At 41.2% G+C, this 14,953-nt stretch overlaps 1 protein-coding gene across 3 annotated transcripts in view; it reads left to right on the forward strand.

The window, feature by feature from the left end:
• RHBDL3 (rhomboid like 3) overlaps window positions 1-9,890 on the forward strand; it is a 144,319-nt gene extending 134,429 nt beyond the window's left edge. For 2 of the 3 annotated variants that reach the window (XM_081933435.1, XM_081933436.1), the window contains 2 exons: window positions 4,923-4,983; window positions 7,259-9,890. In XM_081933435.1, the coding sequence (XP_081789561.1) occupies window positions 4,923-4,983; window positions 7,259-7,530 (333 nt within the window). In that variant the 3' untranslated portion in view covers window positions 7,531-9,890. The remainder of the gene's footprint in view (window positions 1-4,922; window positions 4,984-7,258) is intronic. The other variant, XM_081933437.1, reaches the window with a different exon arrangement.
• Window positions 9,891-14,953: the final 5,063 nt, after the last annotated feature.

The following is a 14,953-nucleotide window of genomic DNA, read 5'->3' on the forward strand; positions in this document are numbered from 1 at the left end:
CACATGGTTGTCTAAGGAAATTTTTTAAAAATCACCAGGATAATATTTTTAGGGGGGGGGGAACAAAAATCTGCTTATAGCAGGGGAAACATGCCTGTATGACAGATGCTTTGACCTAAAAGTCAATAGAAAACTTTGTAGAATCCAACATTTTTGTCAAAATAACGAAAGCAATATTGTGCCAACATGAGACAAGATGTTGTTTACATCTCCACCTGTCATCTCACAGACTCTGCTAGATGTTAAAAAGAAAAGAAAAACATTGAAACTGAGCCAAACCAAGGAAATTCAGATTTCGATAATTTAACATTCCTTGAGTTTGCCCATTTATATAAAAAATAATAAATGTGTGCTTTGGTTTAATCCTTAATTATTTTCTTCTTCTTCAGAATTTATCTGGTTAATGTACCAGGCATTAATTCTTGAAATGCTTCTTTGTGTTGCATGTTAATGAAATGAGAGATGTCTTCACTCTCCAATAATCTGTATGTAGCATTTATAATTCCCTAAAATAAGAGCACCAATGATCTTGCAGTCCTAATCTCAGCTTGCTATTGCTCAAAAGGTCACAGCTATGGTTAGCTACAATCCTCATTAACTTTGGAAGTGGAGAGAGATTGGGGGGAATGAGAAATATCATCACTACTCTTATCAATGTAGCATGGAGGAATTTATGCAATCGGGCTCTTAATGCCACCATTTTCACTTCCAAATTGTCAGAGGCAGTTTAAAAGAAAGCAGGGTTTAATCTTCATTGCTTTGCAATCAATCTTGCAGGAAAATGTTCTTACTCCATGCAAAAGGGAGGGGGGAAATGTTTAGAAACCACACAGACTTGCATTTTGCAGTTGCTCCTCCCCCACCAAAGGGAAAAGGAATTATTATAAATTTCATCCCTGGTCCTTTTGCTTGGTCTACTGAGTGGGAACCGCAAAGCCACCATGCTATCATTTCCCTTAAAGGACCTGAATTTCAGGAGCTAGAAAAGTTACTGAGGCAAGAAAAAAAAATAGGCGAAACCAAAAAAGAAGAAGACAACTGTTTGCTTCACAAGCATTTTAACTACATACCCTGCAGCCAAGCAAGAAGTAGGTCTCTTCAGCTGTCAAACATTGTATCAGTAGAGTTTACTTTCAGGCTGGCTCAGAATCCTTAAGTGACTATCGGTCAAAGGTGTGTGCAATTAGCACGGAATTTGTTGATGTGCGAATGAGAACCCTTCTGCCCGTACATCACCCAAACTGGAATCACATACCATTGCCATTCAAAAAGCACACACAAGATAAACTGAACAGAGAATCAAACAATGTGTAATGTGTTGTTTAAAGTTCAAAGGGCCATGGGAAAACCTCAACCGATCGAAATTTCAATAAAAATGGCTACCGCTATCCAAACGAGACAGATATACATGCTTGATGTTCCACCAGCCGTATCCATTGTTATTTAGATCTGCATCGTTGCCCATGTGATCTTGTTCTGTGGGATCAAGAGAAATATGCTATGACCCAACCCTATGATATAATGAACAAGGTCCCATTAACTACCTATTCAGATATATTCCAAATTATTTTTATGTTTACATTTTCTCCCCCTGCTCCAAATTAGAACTGAATTTGGCTTCTAAATATTGTAGACTGCAGAATAGCTGTGAAAAGGAATATTAGTCCCTATTTAAAAGCTGGTGTGGTCTAGCGGTTTAAGGCAGCGGCCCCCAACATTTTGGGCATCAGAGATCGATTCCATGGAGAGAGGTGGTTTTGTGGAGCGGAGGGGACGTGGCTTCATGTGCTGTCTGCATCCCGTGGCTGTGACTTCCCTTGTTTGCACGGACCGGTTTCTGGCATGCTGTGGACCAGTGCCAGTCCACAGATTGGGGGTTGGGGACCCCTGGTTTAAGGCACCAGTCTAAGAGGAAGCAAACCTGAGTTCTAATCCCCCAACCAGGGAGTTGAAGTTGCCAATTGAGAAACACTGCTGCACTTTCCTTATTTCCTTTCAAACAAGACTGCTTGTGGCAAGACCCCCCCATGTAACACTTTCCAAGGAGATAAATATCTGCATAAGCAACTTCAACAGGAACCCTGGTGGCACAGTGGTTAAAGTGCAGCATTGCAGTCAAACTCTGCCCACTGCGTAAAGTTCAATCCGGGCTGAAGGTTGACTCAGCCTTCCATCCTTCTGAGGTTGGTAAATTGAGGACCCAGATTGCTGGGGGCCATATGCAAATAATTCCTCATTGTAAATCGCCCAGAGAGTGCAGTAACACACTATGGATCAGTATATAAGTCTAAATGCGATTGCTATTCAAGCCCATGAATTCCTTAGAATGTTCACCGAATTTAAGAATATCCTCCACAGCAATGCCGCTCTGCTAACTACATTTCAGAATTTGGAAAACACCGAGAAATCAATAAAAGGTCTGCTTGGGAAGAATGAATCTCCTCTTTTAACCAATGTAATGGCAGCGTTCCAAATGTCCTTTGGAGCATTGTCGATTGGTTGGATGAGATGTGAAATGCAGGACCAGCATCTCTCTCCCTGTCTTGATATATGATGCCATTGACCTGGAGGATTCTTAAAAAGAGATACGAGGAGCAGGGTGTTCGGGCCTGAGAACCCACAATTTATTGAGCAATAACTCCTGTCATCCCAGCCAGTCCAACGTTCAGGAAAGAGCAGAGCTGTAATCACTGTATGGGCAGACTTTATCTCCCAGCCAGGGACAACCCCAACTTTCCTGGTCCTTTCAATCACTTTACTGACGTTGCCTCTTCTTTGACAGCTGGAGTTGTGGAAGCTGACATGAGGTGCTAAAGAAGCCCAGTATTGACTTTGAACTGTCACCTTCCTCCAATTTCCAAAATCTCCACTTTCCTTCTCATTCCATAGGGAGGCACATATACGGTAGAAACAGTCAGGCAATTTTAATGCAACCTGTATACAATTCCATAGACTTTAAGATTCCTTTATAATTTCTTCATTAATATATCAGATTATTTTCAGCCTTCCCCCCCCCCCCCGGAAACATAAGCATGTACCTTCTTGCGCAATAATAATTAATAATAATAATTAATAATAATAATAATAATAATAATAATAATAATAATAATAATAATAATAATAATAATAATAATAATAATAATAATAATAATAATAATAAATGGCAATATCAAAAGCCTCCTGAGGTTTGGTGCTCCTAGCAAATATAGTTTGTAGGAAATTCTCATGGAGTTGTTGTGCTTTATAAAACCCTATTTTGTAACATAGTATATTAGCAGCAAAGCAAAAGCCTTCTCGGGATCCATTTAAGAGACGAGGTAGTGCAAAATAAGCCAATGGACCGTCTTGCAGCTGGAGAGGAATAGTCAAAACTCTGAATGGTGAGCAGGCCAGTGCCTGTGCTATGAGAGCACACAAGAATGACTTTATTTCCAAATGTAGAGAAGAGCAACAGAGATGATTAGGGGACTGGAGGCTAAAATACATGAAGAATGGTTGCAGGAACTGCTTATGTCTAGTTTAATGAAAAGAAGGACTGGGGGTGTGTTGTGGCCCAGCAGGATCCGATTGAGCTGCTGATGGACTCGGATAGCGAGGAACCATATGAGTCTGCCCTGGACGATGTGGAGGACCCTGTGCAGGGTTCAGACTCAGAGCAGGGACCAGAGAGGCTGGTTGGCCACCAGGAGGTGCCTGAGGGATGGAGCAATGGGGAGGATCAAAGGCAGTTTGTCCCAGATGCTAGATTGAGAAGGGCTGAGAAACAGAAGCAGCAACTCCATAGGCAGACTCACAGAAGATGATTAAGCACAGGTGGTTGTGGATTGGCCCCTCCCAAGAGAGATTATAGGTGAGGCATTGGGAGGGGACATTTACAGGAAACAACCATTCGAATTAGTAGTTAAGAAAATCTATGTATTCTACTCGTTTGGATTATCTGGGTTGCTCTATTGAACGTGAGTTGTCTGGGCCCTCAGCCAAAGGATTCATTATCTCAGTAATTAAACAGTGGCAAACAGCCAAGCCTGTGTTCTGGTTTATTCACAGGCGTGAGGGGGGGAGGTCAGAACAGTTGAGTGGAATCTGATTGCAGAAACTGGGTATGTCTAGATTAATGAAAAGAAGAACTAGGGAAGACATGATAGCAGTGTTCCAATATCTCAGGGGCTACCACAAAGAAGAGGGAGTCAAGCGATTCTCCAAAGCACCTGAGGGTAGGACAAGAAGCAATGGGTGGAAACTAATCAAGGAGAGAAACAACCTAGAACTAAGGAGAAATTTCCTGACAGAACAATGAATCCGTGGAACAACTTGCCTCCAGGAGTTGTGAATGCTCCAGCATTGGAAGTTTTTAAGAAGAGATTGGACAACTATTTGTCTGAAATGGAATGGGATTTCCTGCCTGAGCAGGGGGTTGGACTAGAAGACCTCCAAGGTCCCTTCCAACTCTGCTATTTTGCAAAGTATTGAAGGTTACATCATAATTTATCATTGTACAGATCAACCCATTACCAGAAATCCTCCCTACCAAACCTGCTCATGTTTTGTAAGAGCTCATTAAGGGAAGCAGCATAAGGTTCCACAGCATGGAGAGCCACGTTTAAAAAAATATATCATGAAATTAGGTAGTCTTGAGCAATGCAAGGATATAAAACCAGAATTCACATCTTGGATTTAAAAACAAAACAAAACTTTCTTCTTCCAGTCAATATTTTGCCTGATTTGGGAAAGAAAGAAATGGTAGGTGTAGGTGCTGTCATTTATTTCTCAGGGGCTCCGTACCAAAAGCGCAGTGAGTGTGCAGCGCAAAAAGATGAAGGGATGGATGTGCAGTCCAAAAGCTAAGCATGTGCAATGCGCCTGTCTCCAGATACTCAGCAGATGGAAAACCTCACTTGGCTATTCTTTCATTTCTTTCTCAGAACTGGTCTGGAATGAAGTGTCAATTCAAGCTGCTGCGCATGGCCGTTGCCTTGATCTGCAGTAAGTATCCTCATTAAATGATTCTCATTAGTGCACCTCTATGCCTGAAGGTATTCTTGATCTCGTTTATTTTTTTCAGATTAGCAGCCTAGGGATAATAATGGCAAATTAGGGAAAAAAAACAATCTTGGGACTGTCCCATACAGAGCTGCTCACTTTGTTTTCTAAACCTGTAGATCAGGGGTGTCCAAACTTGAGAACTTTAAGACTTGTGGACTTCAACTCCCAGAATTCCCCAGCCAGCATGGCTGGCTGGGGAATTCTGGGAGTTGAAGTCCACAAGTCTTAAAGTTCTCAAGTTTGGACACCCCTGATCTGGCTGGGGAATTCTGGGAGTTGAAGTCCACAAGTCTTAAAGTTCTCAAGTTTGGACACCCCTGCTGTAGATGATGTGTGAATCACTCGTATATTTGGGACCAGACTGGATGGCGCAACAATTAATTCGGATAGTGCTAATGGACAATGAGTAGATCAATTTGATTGGTAGATTGGGCTTTTTTTCCCCCTCTTTGGGAAAAACTAGAGGGGAAAAAAACCAGGAATAAATGATGACTTCTTGGAAATTCTTGGACAGTTAGAACAATTAATCCGTGGAACAGCTTGCCTCCAGAAGTTGTGAATGCCCCAACACTGGAAGTCTTTAAGAAGATGTTGGATAGCCATTTGTCTGGAATGGTATAGGGTTTCCTGCCTAGGGAGGGGGTTGGACTAGAAGGCCTCCAAGGTCCCTTCCAACTCTACTATTGTATTGTATTGTAAATCTAAAAGTAAGTTGGAATTCCTGATTAGCTAAGCTAATGGTGGCCCATTGTGAAGGTTTCAGAAAACAGAAGTATCCTTCCCTGGCCTTGCATGTCTTCAGCAAAGAAATTGAGACCTGGTTCTTCCAGCAGGTTCTTGAGTCAGATTTATGTGTGCCCTTTAGATAGATGTTTGTCCTCTGAGTTGCTGCTTGACAAACATTTCATTACCAAGCCAGGTAACATCTTCAGCGGGGTTTTATATGTGCCCATTAGTGATTCCACAATAATATATCTTGTCGGGTTAAATGCAATCATACGTTTGTGCTCCTTGAAGCCAAAACGAGGGATACGGACTCGTTCCTTGTTTTTTCCCACTTTTAAGACTTCCTTGCATTTTCCCAGTGGTTCATTAGAGAAGTTGGTCTAAACAGCGGTTGGCTTAAGTGGGAAACAAAGAGAACCTCCACAAAAGTTCTGGAGAGGCTGCTTAATCTTTCCTAATCTATCCGTTTAATCTGAATCACCACCTGTGTTCCACTAGTCTTTGGCAGCAGAGATTAGAGCTGAGCTCTAATATGATTTTCCATCCCATTACGATAATAGGACTAGGTAGAAAAAGAGAAAGAGGCAGCTGACTTTCTCAAGGGGGAAAAGGGGATGGGGGAAGGAAAAGAAGGTTCATAGAGAAGGCTTTTTTAAAAAAAAATGTCAGTAATGGGGGGGAAACTTGTTCCGAAAGGAATATTTTATTGAAAAATATATATCTTATATATATTTATATATCTTATTTATATACAACTATATATCTTATTTATATTTATTTAAAAATATATATGATATATCCCTTTCTGTAGTGGATGGGTTGTAACACAGGGCAAACGCAGGGCAAAAGAAAGAAAGTTAACAGGGACTTCTTTTCAAGCCATTGGGTTTTTATTTCTTTTCCTGCTCTCCATTTTAATATGTATGTATGTATGTATGTATGTATGTATGTATGTATGTATGTATGTATGTATTTGTGTTACAACCCCTGGTATGCCCAAATATGGGAGGAAGCTCACAACTCCCTCTTTCTGTCCTTCGGCTCATTTGTAACACAAATACATACCTATTTCCCTGGCTCAGCTGATAAGGAGGAGAGCCTGTGGCTTAGTGGCTAAGACTCCTACCTAATATGTAATACAGCCCAGGTTCAAATCCCAGTAAGGGTATGGCTAGCTGATGAGAGCTAAATAGCTTGAAATAGATCTATACTAGTCTCCCTTTATTTATTTATCAGCACAAATACAACATACATACATATACATCATATACATATACATACATACATACATACATACATACATACATACATACATACATACATACATACATACATACATACATATATATATATATATATATATATATATATATATATTGCATATAAGGGGCATTTTGCATGGGATTCTATGGGATAGTGAATGGACAATGCCGTGCAGTGTCTGATGAATTGTGGGCATGTGTGACTTAGTGCTTCATCTCTCTTTCAGTGAGCTTTGAATTTGGAAGAGCTGTATGGCTGAGATTCTACCCCTCTGCTTATCCTCCATGTCCTCATCCCAGTTTCGTTGCCCACCTAGGTGGGGTGGGTGTTGGAATCACCCTTGGTGTGGTTATTCTAAGGAACTATGAGCAGAGACTTCAAGATCAATCAGTATGGTGGATCTTCGTTTCCATGTATATGGTGTTTGTTCTCTTTGCCATCTTCTGGAACATTTTTGCCTACAGCATGTTGGATCTAAAACTACCTCCACTTCCTTAAGAGCTTGGGCTAAACAACAGGCAAAGAAGTGACTTCCCACCTTCCAGCTTTATGGGCAAAAAGAAAAATGAAACCAGAGGATTTATTTTTTTATGAATGTGACAGGAGGGGAATGTATCCAAGTTCTGGAATGACGTGCACCGAGGGAGAACTATACATGCTGATGGGAAATGAATATTAAGGACGACTCCATGGATCCTTGCTTGGAAGATGCTTGGGCATGGAGGTTTACAGGTACCATGATCTTTATGAACCACACCTTGTGCCCTTTGCTCATATAACCAGTTTGGTGCTGTTCTCCAAAGGAAGATTCAGCTCCCTGGAATGCTTAGCCCAATGCAGATGGGTGAAATGTTCATGCACCCAATGAAGTCTCATCTGGATGGTTTTGTCTTTTCCAGCATTCACAGTTAGAAACTTTAGAAGAGCTTTTCTTAGCTGATGTCCTTCAGATGCATTGTGCTATAAACCCATCACTTTGGTTCAGGATGATGGGAGCTGTGGTCTATTACATTGGATTACGCCAGACAATCTTCAGTCCGTTTGGAAAATATATTCCTTTCTGTAGTGGATGGGTTGTAACGCAGGGCAAAAGAAGGGGTTGGAGACCACGTGTGACATGCCAGACCAGTATCCACTTTGTAGCTCTTTAGAGCCACAAAGTCTCTAAGTCCGAATATTTTAGCCTTTTCCCCCCTTTGTCGAGTTTTCTGGACAATTAAGAGGGAAAAATAAATGGAGGATTCTGATTTTAGATGTTCACTCATGACCACTTGCCGAGACTGGTTTTCAGCTAAAGAATCAACCAAATCACACTGAAATATTTGAGGGTGCTTTAGTCTGCTTATAAAATTCAGCTACATATTTCATTGTTTGTTTTTTTTATTGTTTGTGGCTGGGTTTTTAGTCATCACAGACTACTTGAAGCTGTTGAATCTTACAATAACTATATTATTTCCTTTGGGGCTTTGGTCCTCCTGTTTATTTTAAAGCAGAATCTGCTCCTTGGAGAAGGATAGTTAGGTGGTCTACTTTTAAAAAAGAGTCCTTCCAGAATTTCACAACCCATTAAACAACGTGATAGATATTCTTGATGTTTAGCTGCCTTTAACAAGCTCTGCTGCAGTCTTTCTGTATTTGCAAGATCTTCAATCTACCAATTTTGGAAGAAGTAGATGTGCTGCTGCTCCCCGAACAAAACGTTCTACCAATGTTGGTTTGCAAAATACAGGTTTGTCCTTTTGCCTCTTGTGAATGCAATCAGCAAAAATTGTAATGATGTTTCTGTTAATTGTTCACATGTATTTTATTGCAGCCATTCTCAACCTGACGGTCTCTAAATATGTTGGGACTCAGCAGGGCCAAAGGAATTCTGGGAACTGAAGTCTAAGTCTGGTGTTTTTTAATCTACGCACAACTGAAAATGCTGGCCCTGTAGAGGTGGCTTTAAAAAGTCGATATGGAGGGGCCACATGCATGATCGAAGCCCTGCCTCCTTTTTATATGCAGCAATGCACATTAAAAATAGGCAGAGTTTCTGTTGAGTTGTCACACCTACCATATTGACATTTTACACTTGCCCTGTCAACATCTATGGAAAAAGTTGGAGGTATCTGGTCTATTCAGGGCTACCAAATTTAGGCTGAGAAATCCAGATAACTAGATAGCAGTAAGGGGATCCAGATAACTTTTAACTGCCTGCTATTGTTTAGGAGTCCTCTGTTCACCTGGAATTCTGAGTGTTGTGGTCTCATACATTATCGTTGAGGACATGAGACGGGGGAGAATTGCTTTAATGGATCAGGGATGTGTCTTAACAATAGTACCTCAACAGGTGTGCAAGCCTGAGCGAATGATTTATGCAATCTCATGGGATGCACCTCTCCTGACAGGAGGGGGAGGTTTCGTGTGGGGAAAAAATATCTCTGTGGATTTAAAATAATTAAACCTACACAGCTGCCAGGAAGCAAATAATAGTAGAACTGGAAGGACATTTGTTTGTTTGTTTATTTGTCTGTTTAGTCTAGAGAAAAATCAACTGGGATCGCGCCACATACTGGCCTAGATTAAATAAGATGAGGTACTTTGAAGTTCAGTGTGTAATGAAATCACTAACATGTTGTGTGACTCAGGGGATCACACTCAGACTTATTCAGGTCTTCAGGCATAGCCCGTTGTGATAGCACAGCAGTCATATTTTGTTAATTTGGGGTTTGGGGTTGGCACAGGGATTTGCAAACACCTTAGAGGGGGCAATCCATCAGCCTTGTGCAGGCAAAACAGAAACATCAGAATTTCCCTGGATTTTGCTACTGATTTAGACTGCCGGAGTTCCAGTGGACAGTTGTGGTGTCACAAAATTTGAGAACAGCAATGAAAATATACATTAAAATTCAATTACTAAAACATTTAATTTCTTGTCCAACCCTAACTCCAATAAGGGTTACACAAATGTATCGATTATTTTAGGCCTTACTATAAAAAAAAAGTGTGAGAGTCCCCTGGTTTAGCCTATTGTCTGAACCCAACCATTTAGTGACATGAGTTGCCAGTTGCCAGCTCTAGATTTCAGGGATAGCCCTGGTTTGCCGTCTTTTTGAAACCTTGGCTTGCGGGATGCTTAAACCATGAGATCATACCTAACAGCTGAAAATCTTTCTCCTTTAACAACAAATTACGGAATCATAGCCATCTGCAGCAGGCATGGTTACGTGCAGTGGTAAGATTCAATCGGTACAACCACCGGTTCGCTTCGTGCGTGTGCACATTGCATTTGAAATCAGCACCAAATCTTCCCTTTTCCTGAAGCCCTGGTGAGTGAAATCCGCTCTGCCGCACCGATCAGCTGGGCTTCAAACACAGGAAATATAGGACGGAATAGAGCAGGAGGGGGTGGGCAGGGCCAAAGGATCGCCAGAACTGCTAGTTCACCCGAACCGGTCCAAACCGGCTGAATTCCACCCTTGGTTACGTGAGAATGATGGAACTTGCATGGTGACATCATGATGCAAATCTCATCATTGCATATTTATGTCCCGATGCCTCAAGTGTACAAGTATATAAGTCATGTGCCAGGATGCACATTTTATCACTTGCCCCTCTTTGATCCACCCCCTCCTTTTCAGATTACTGGTATATCTTTGGATTCTAGCAAAGCAACCTGGACATGCCAATCCTGCATGGCAGCTGAACCTGAAATTACGAGTGCATATTTCAATAAGATGCAGACACCATCTCACACAATACGTATACAGGTAGTCCTCGACATACAACCACAACTTAGCCCAAAATTTCTGTTGCTATGTGAGACAGTTGGTAAGTGAGTTTTGCCCCATTTTATGATCTCTTCTTGCCATAGTTCTTAAGTGAATCATTATAGTTGTTAAGTTAGTAACATCATTGTTAAGTGAATCTGGATCCCCAGTGGTGGGTTTCAAAATTTTTTAGAACCTCTTCTGTAGGTATGGCCTGCTTTGTGGGAGTGGCTTGCTAGCCATGTGACTGGCTGGGAGTGGCCAACTTGTAAAATGTGGTGAAACTCACTTAAGAACGCTCTTGCTTAGCAACCAAAATGTTGGCTCAGGAACTCTGGCATTTGAAGCGTGCAAGTCTTAAAGCTGTCAAGTTAAAAGACCCTTGCACCCCTAACCCTTTAGGAAAAAAAAAACAGGGGTGTTCAAACTTGACAGCTTTAAGACTTGTGGACTTCAACTCCCAGAATTCCTCCTCTCGCTCTTCATCTTGATGATGTGCGGACGGGTGGGGGGAGGGAGCTGGAACCGGTTCTAAACGGCACTGTAGATGTGTGGAACCTCTTCTATAGAAGAGGTTAGAACTGGCAGGAACCCAGCCCTGATCTCCATTGACTTTGCTTGTCAGAAGGTTGAAAACACTGATCACGTGACCCCAGGACACTGCAACCGTCATAAATATGAATCAGATACCAAGCATCTGAATTTTGACCACATGACCCTGGGGATGCTGCAACGGTCGTAAGTGTGAAAAATGGGCACACAGGTTACTTTTTCCGGTGCCATTGTAATTAAGAACGGTCACTAAATGAACTGTTGTAAGTTTGGGACAAACTATCACAAACCACGGAACACAGGGTATGTTGTGTGCTAAATAATTCTGGGTGCCCAGCCAGTACATTTGTACAGCAAGTGGTTGTTGGAGTCACACTCTGCAACTATGGCAAAAAGAGAAAGGTATCTTAGGTAGATATTTAAAATTGTAAAGTGTAAAAAGATGAGATTAATTTCTGGGCTGGCAGCATATTAATCTTAAATGAGTTCTCCTGGCAAATCCTAATTGGATGTTTTTATTTGTACATTTTTGGAAGCTGGCAGCATTTGATGATGCCCATCCAAAGTACAACAACAACATTTTAATGTTGTACGCCACCCTGAGTCCTTTGGGAGAAGGGCGGCATATAAATCCAATAAAACAAACAAACAAAGTATATTGGTACTCCTTGACCAGGGCTGGGTTACTGCCGGAATTATTGCCAGAGCTGGTTCGGTGTGCGTGCAATTTTGCGTGCTCACTGTAGCTCCGCTTGTGTTCCCGCCATACATGTGCTCTGCGCGCATGCGCCGTTTCTCATAAATAGATCTGTGTATGCACAGAACATTTAAAAAAAAAACATGCCGCACCAACCGGGGAACTGGTTCGGAGGTGTGGCAGGCCTGGGTCGCTGCTGGTTCTGGTGACCCAGGCCACTATACCACTACCAGTTCGGCCAAACCAGTCCTTGACTTACAATAGTTCATTCAATGATTGTTTGAAGTTACAACAACACTGAATAAAGTGACTTACGATCATTTTTCACACTTACAACTGTTGCACCATCCCCAAGGTCACAGGGTCAAAATCTGGATGCTGGTTGGTTGCAATGTCCTGAGGTCATGTGACCATCTTTTGCAAACTTCTGACAAGCAAAGTCGATGGGGAAGCCAGATTCATTTAACAACTTAGCAACAGCAACGATCCACTTATCAACTGTCTCATTTAGCAACACAAATTCTGAATTCAATTGTGGTCGTAAGTAGAGGACCACCTGTATAGGGAAAAAAAAGAATGAGATAAGGCTGCAAAATATTATTGGTCATTATTCCAGTAAGCACATTCCAGAAATTTGCAAACGCTTGCCTTACTGCACCGAAAACATGCTGGAAAGATTTAATACATCAGCACAAGTAGGTACAATCCCGGGTGGAGAAAAATGCTTCTAAGCTGCCAGTATTTCATCCACGGACAAAACATATTTCTCTTCTAAAATTATTTCGTCACCTTTTTCTATTGATTTCTTCACCCGCTGTGACCTTCCCCATAACTTAGCTTGGAACCGACTGCAAAATTACCATTCTTTGTCATCCAGGAAAATAGGAGACCTGTTTTTTCTGAATATTTCGCTGCTGCCTTCTATTGTTAGCTTGTACATTCTGCTTGGCCCATTTACACGTCTCAAATGTATCGCAAATTTTAGTCTTCAGGATCATTGTGGCAGAGAAAGGTTTGAAATGCCAAGCATTTGCTTCCCCAAACAGGCTGGCCTTTTAAAGAGAGGGATCAGAGTATTTTTTTAAAAAAAGTTTGCAAAAAAGATTAAAAGGGAAAAGGTCATTAAACAAAACAAAAGCTTGTCGGGATGACTTTTAATATTAAAGCAGTACAGTTTTAACATTAAACAGCTTTTGCAAATGCACGATCCGAATCGTTGGCTTTGGGAGCCTGTTGACACTTTGCGTGCAGAGTTTTCTACACCCCTTGCAAGCCAGAGAAGACTGGTTTTGTAGAAAGCGTCACAGAATCCAAAATATTTTGGAATAAATAATGTCAGCAGTGACACTACTCTCTTCCCTAGGAAAGCACATAAAGTGGCTGATCTTGGCAGATCTCAAAACATTTGTAAACTTAGACCTGGTTAATACTGGAACAAGATATTTTGGCAGGAGATACCCAGATTATAGGCCACTCTGTGCGCTTAAAAACAATAAGAGCCCCTCTTGAAGAGGACAACAGACAACCACTTCTGTATGACTACCCAGGATCAATAAGGACAGATCCATGAAGTCACCAAGCATTCAATTCAAATCTGGCTTTATCTTTCCTTACTTTGATCTCCCAAAGGGAAATAAATGTGATGCATATGGTCTCCCTGTCGGAAAACAGCATCCTGTCAAATCTAGAACTAACAAGCCTAGAGCTAAGGAGGAATTTCTTGACAGTGAGAACAATTAATCAGTGGAACAACTTGCCTGCCTCCAGAAGTTATGGATGCTTCAATACTGGACGTTTTTAAGAAGAGATTAGACAACCATTTGTCTGAAATGGCATAGGGTTTCCTGCCTGAGTAGGGGGTTGGACTAGAAGACCCCCCAAGGTCCCTTCCAATTCTTATTCTATTCTATTCTAAATCTGACCTCCTTGTCTTTATAAGAAATCAGTCCTTAATATGACAGCAAATGGAATTTCCAATATAATCCAGGTCTGAATTGATAGAAGCAGCGATTAGAGAGGAAATCTGCTTTCTGACCATTCATACATTCCTTACCTTACAATACACCAGGAACCAGGAACAACATTGGTTTCCCCACATCAGAGGATACCTAGTGTAAAGGTTCTCAGTATAATATACAAATCCAGCTTCCAAGTCTTCCACCCACCTCTTCTGAGACAAATTTACTTTTTCGCTCTTCCAGTATCACAAGATGGAAGGACTTTGGAGTTAGACTTGCATTTAAATATCAAAATATTCTGGAGCGTTGTTGTTTCAGTGAGTGGAATATTTCCCCCTTAGGTCCAAATATTCCAGCATACATTATAGCAAGGAAAAAATTTCAAACCACTTCAGTTCAATACAAATGACAGAACTATTCATTGTTCTATATCTACCAGATGTTTTATACTACGTTTTAAATTAATGTTATATTTGATTATTATTACTCATGATATTAATTTTGCCATTTGCTCTTTAAACTGCTCAAAGCATTATCTGTTGATGGGGAAGCATGCCCATTGAATGAATCCATTATTGTCCGTGTCTCGCCTAACCTGGCCAGTTTCCAGAATTAGTCTGGCACAGGTGGTTTTTGCATCCTGTCCTCCTTCGTAGCATTTTCACAGCGCTTTCTGCTCTAGTCAACTTCTCTGATAAAACTACCCTGACATACCCATTTTTTAAAAACCGTTATATTACTATCCAAAAGAGAGAGATTAAAAATACCAGTGGGGACGTAGTTGCCTCTTCAGCTAAGTTTTGCATGATCGGCTGAGAAGCAGAAAGTGCAAAATCAGACAAGCTCTTTTCTTTCATCATGAAGAATCATGGCGCAGTTTTAAAAGCAACCGAACAGGAACAAGGAAAGGTCATGAAAAGGGAAAGTTGCTTAGCTTGAGCGCGGAGATCCCCTGGCCTAGG

The sequence above is a fragment of the Natrix helvetica genome (assembly GCF_964273705.1).
Source record: "Natrix helvetica genome assembly, chromosome: 1".
Taxonomy (NCBI): domain Eukaryota; kingdom Metazoa; phylum Chordata; class Lepidosauria; order Squamata; family Natricidae; genus Natrix; species Natrix helvetica.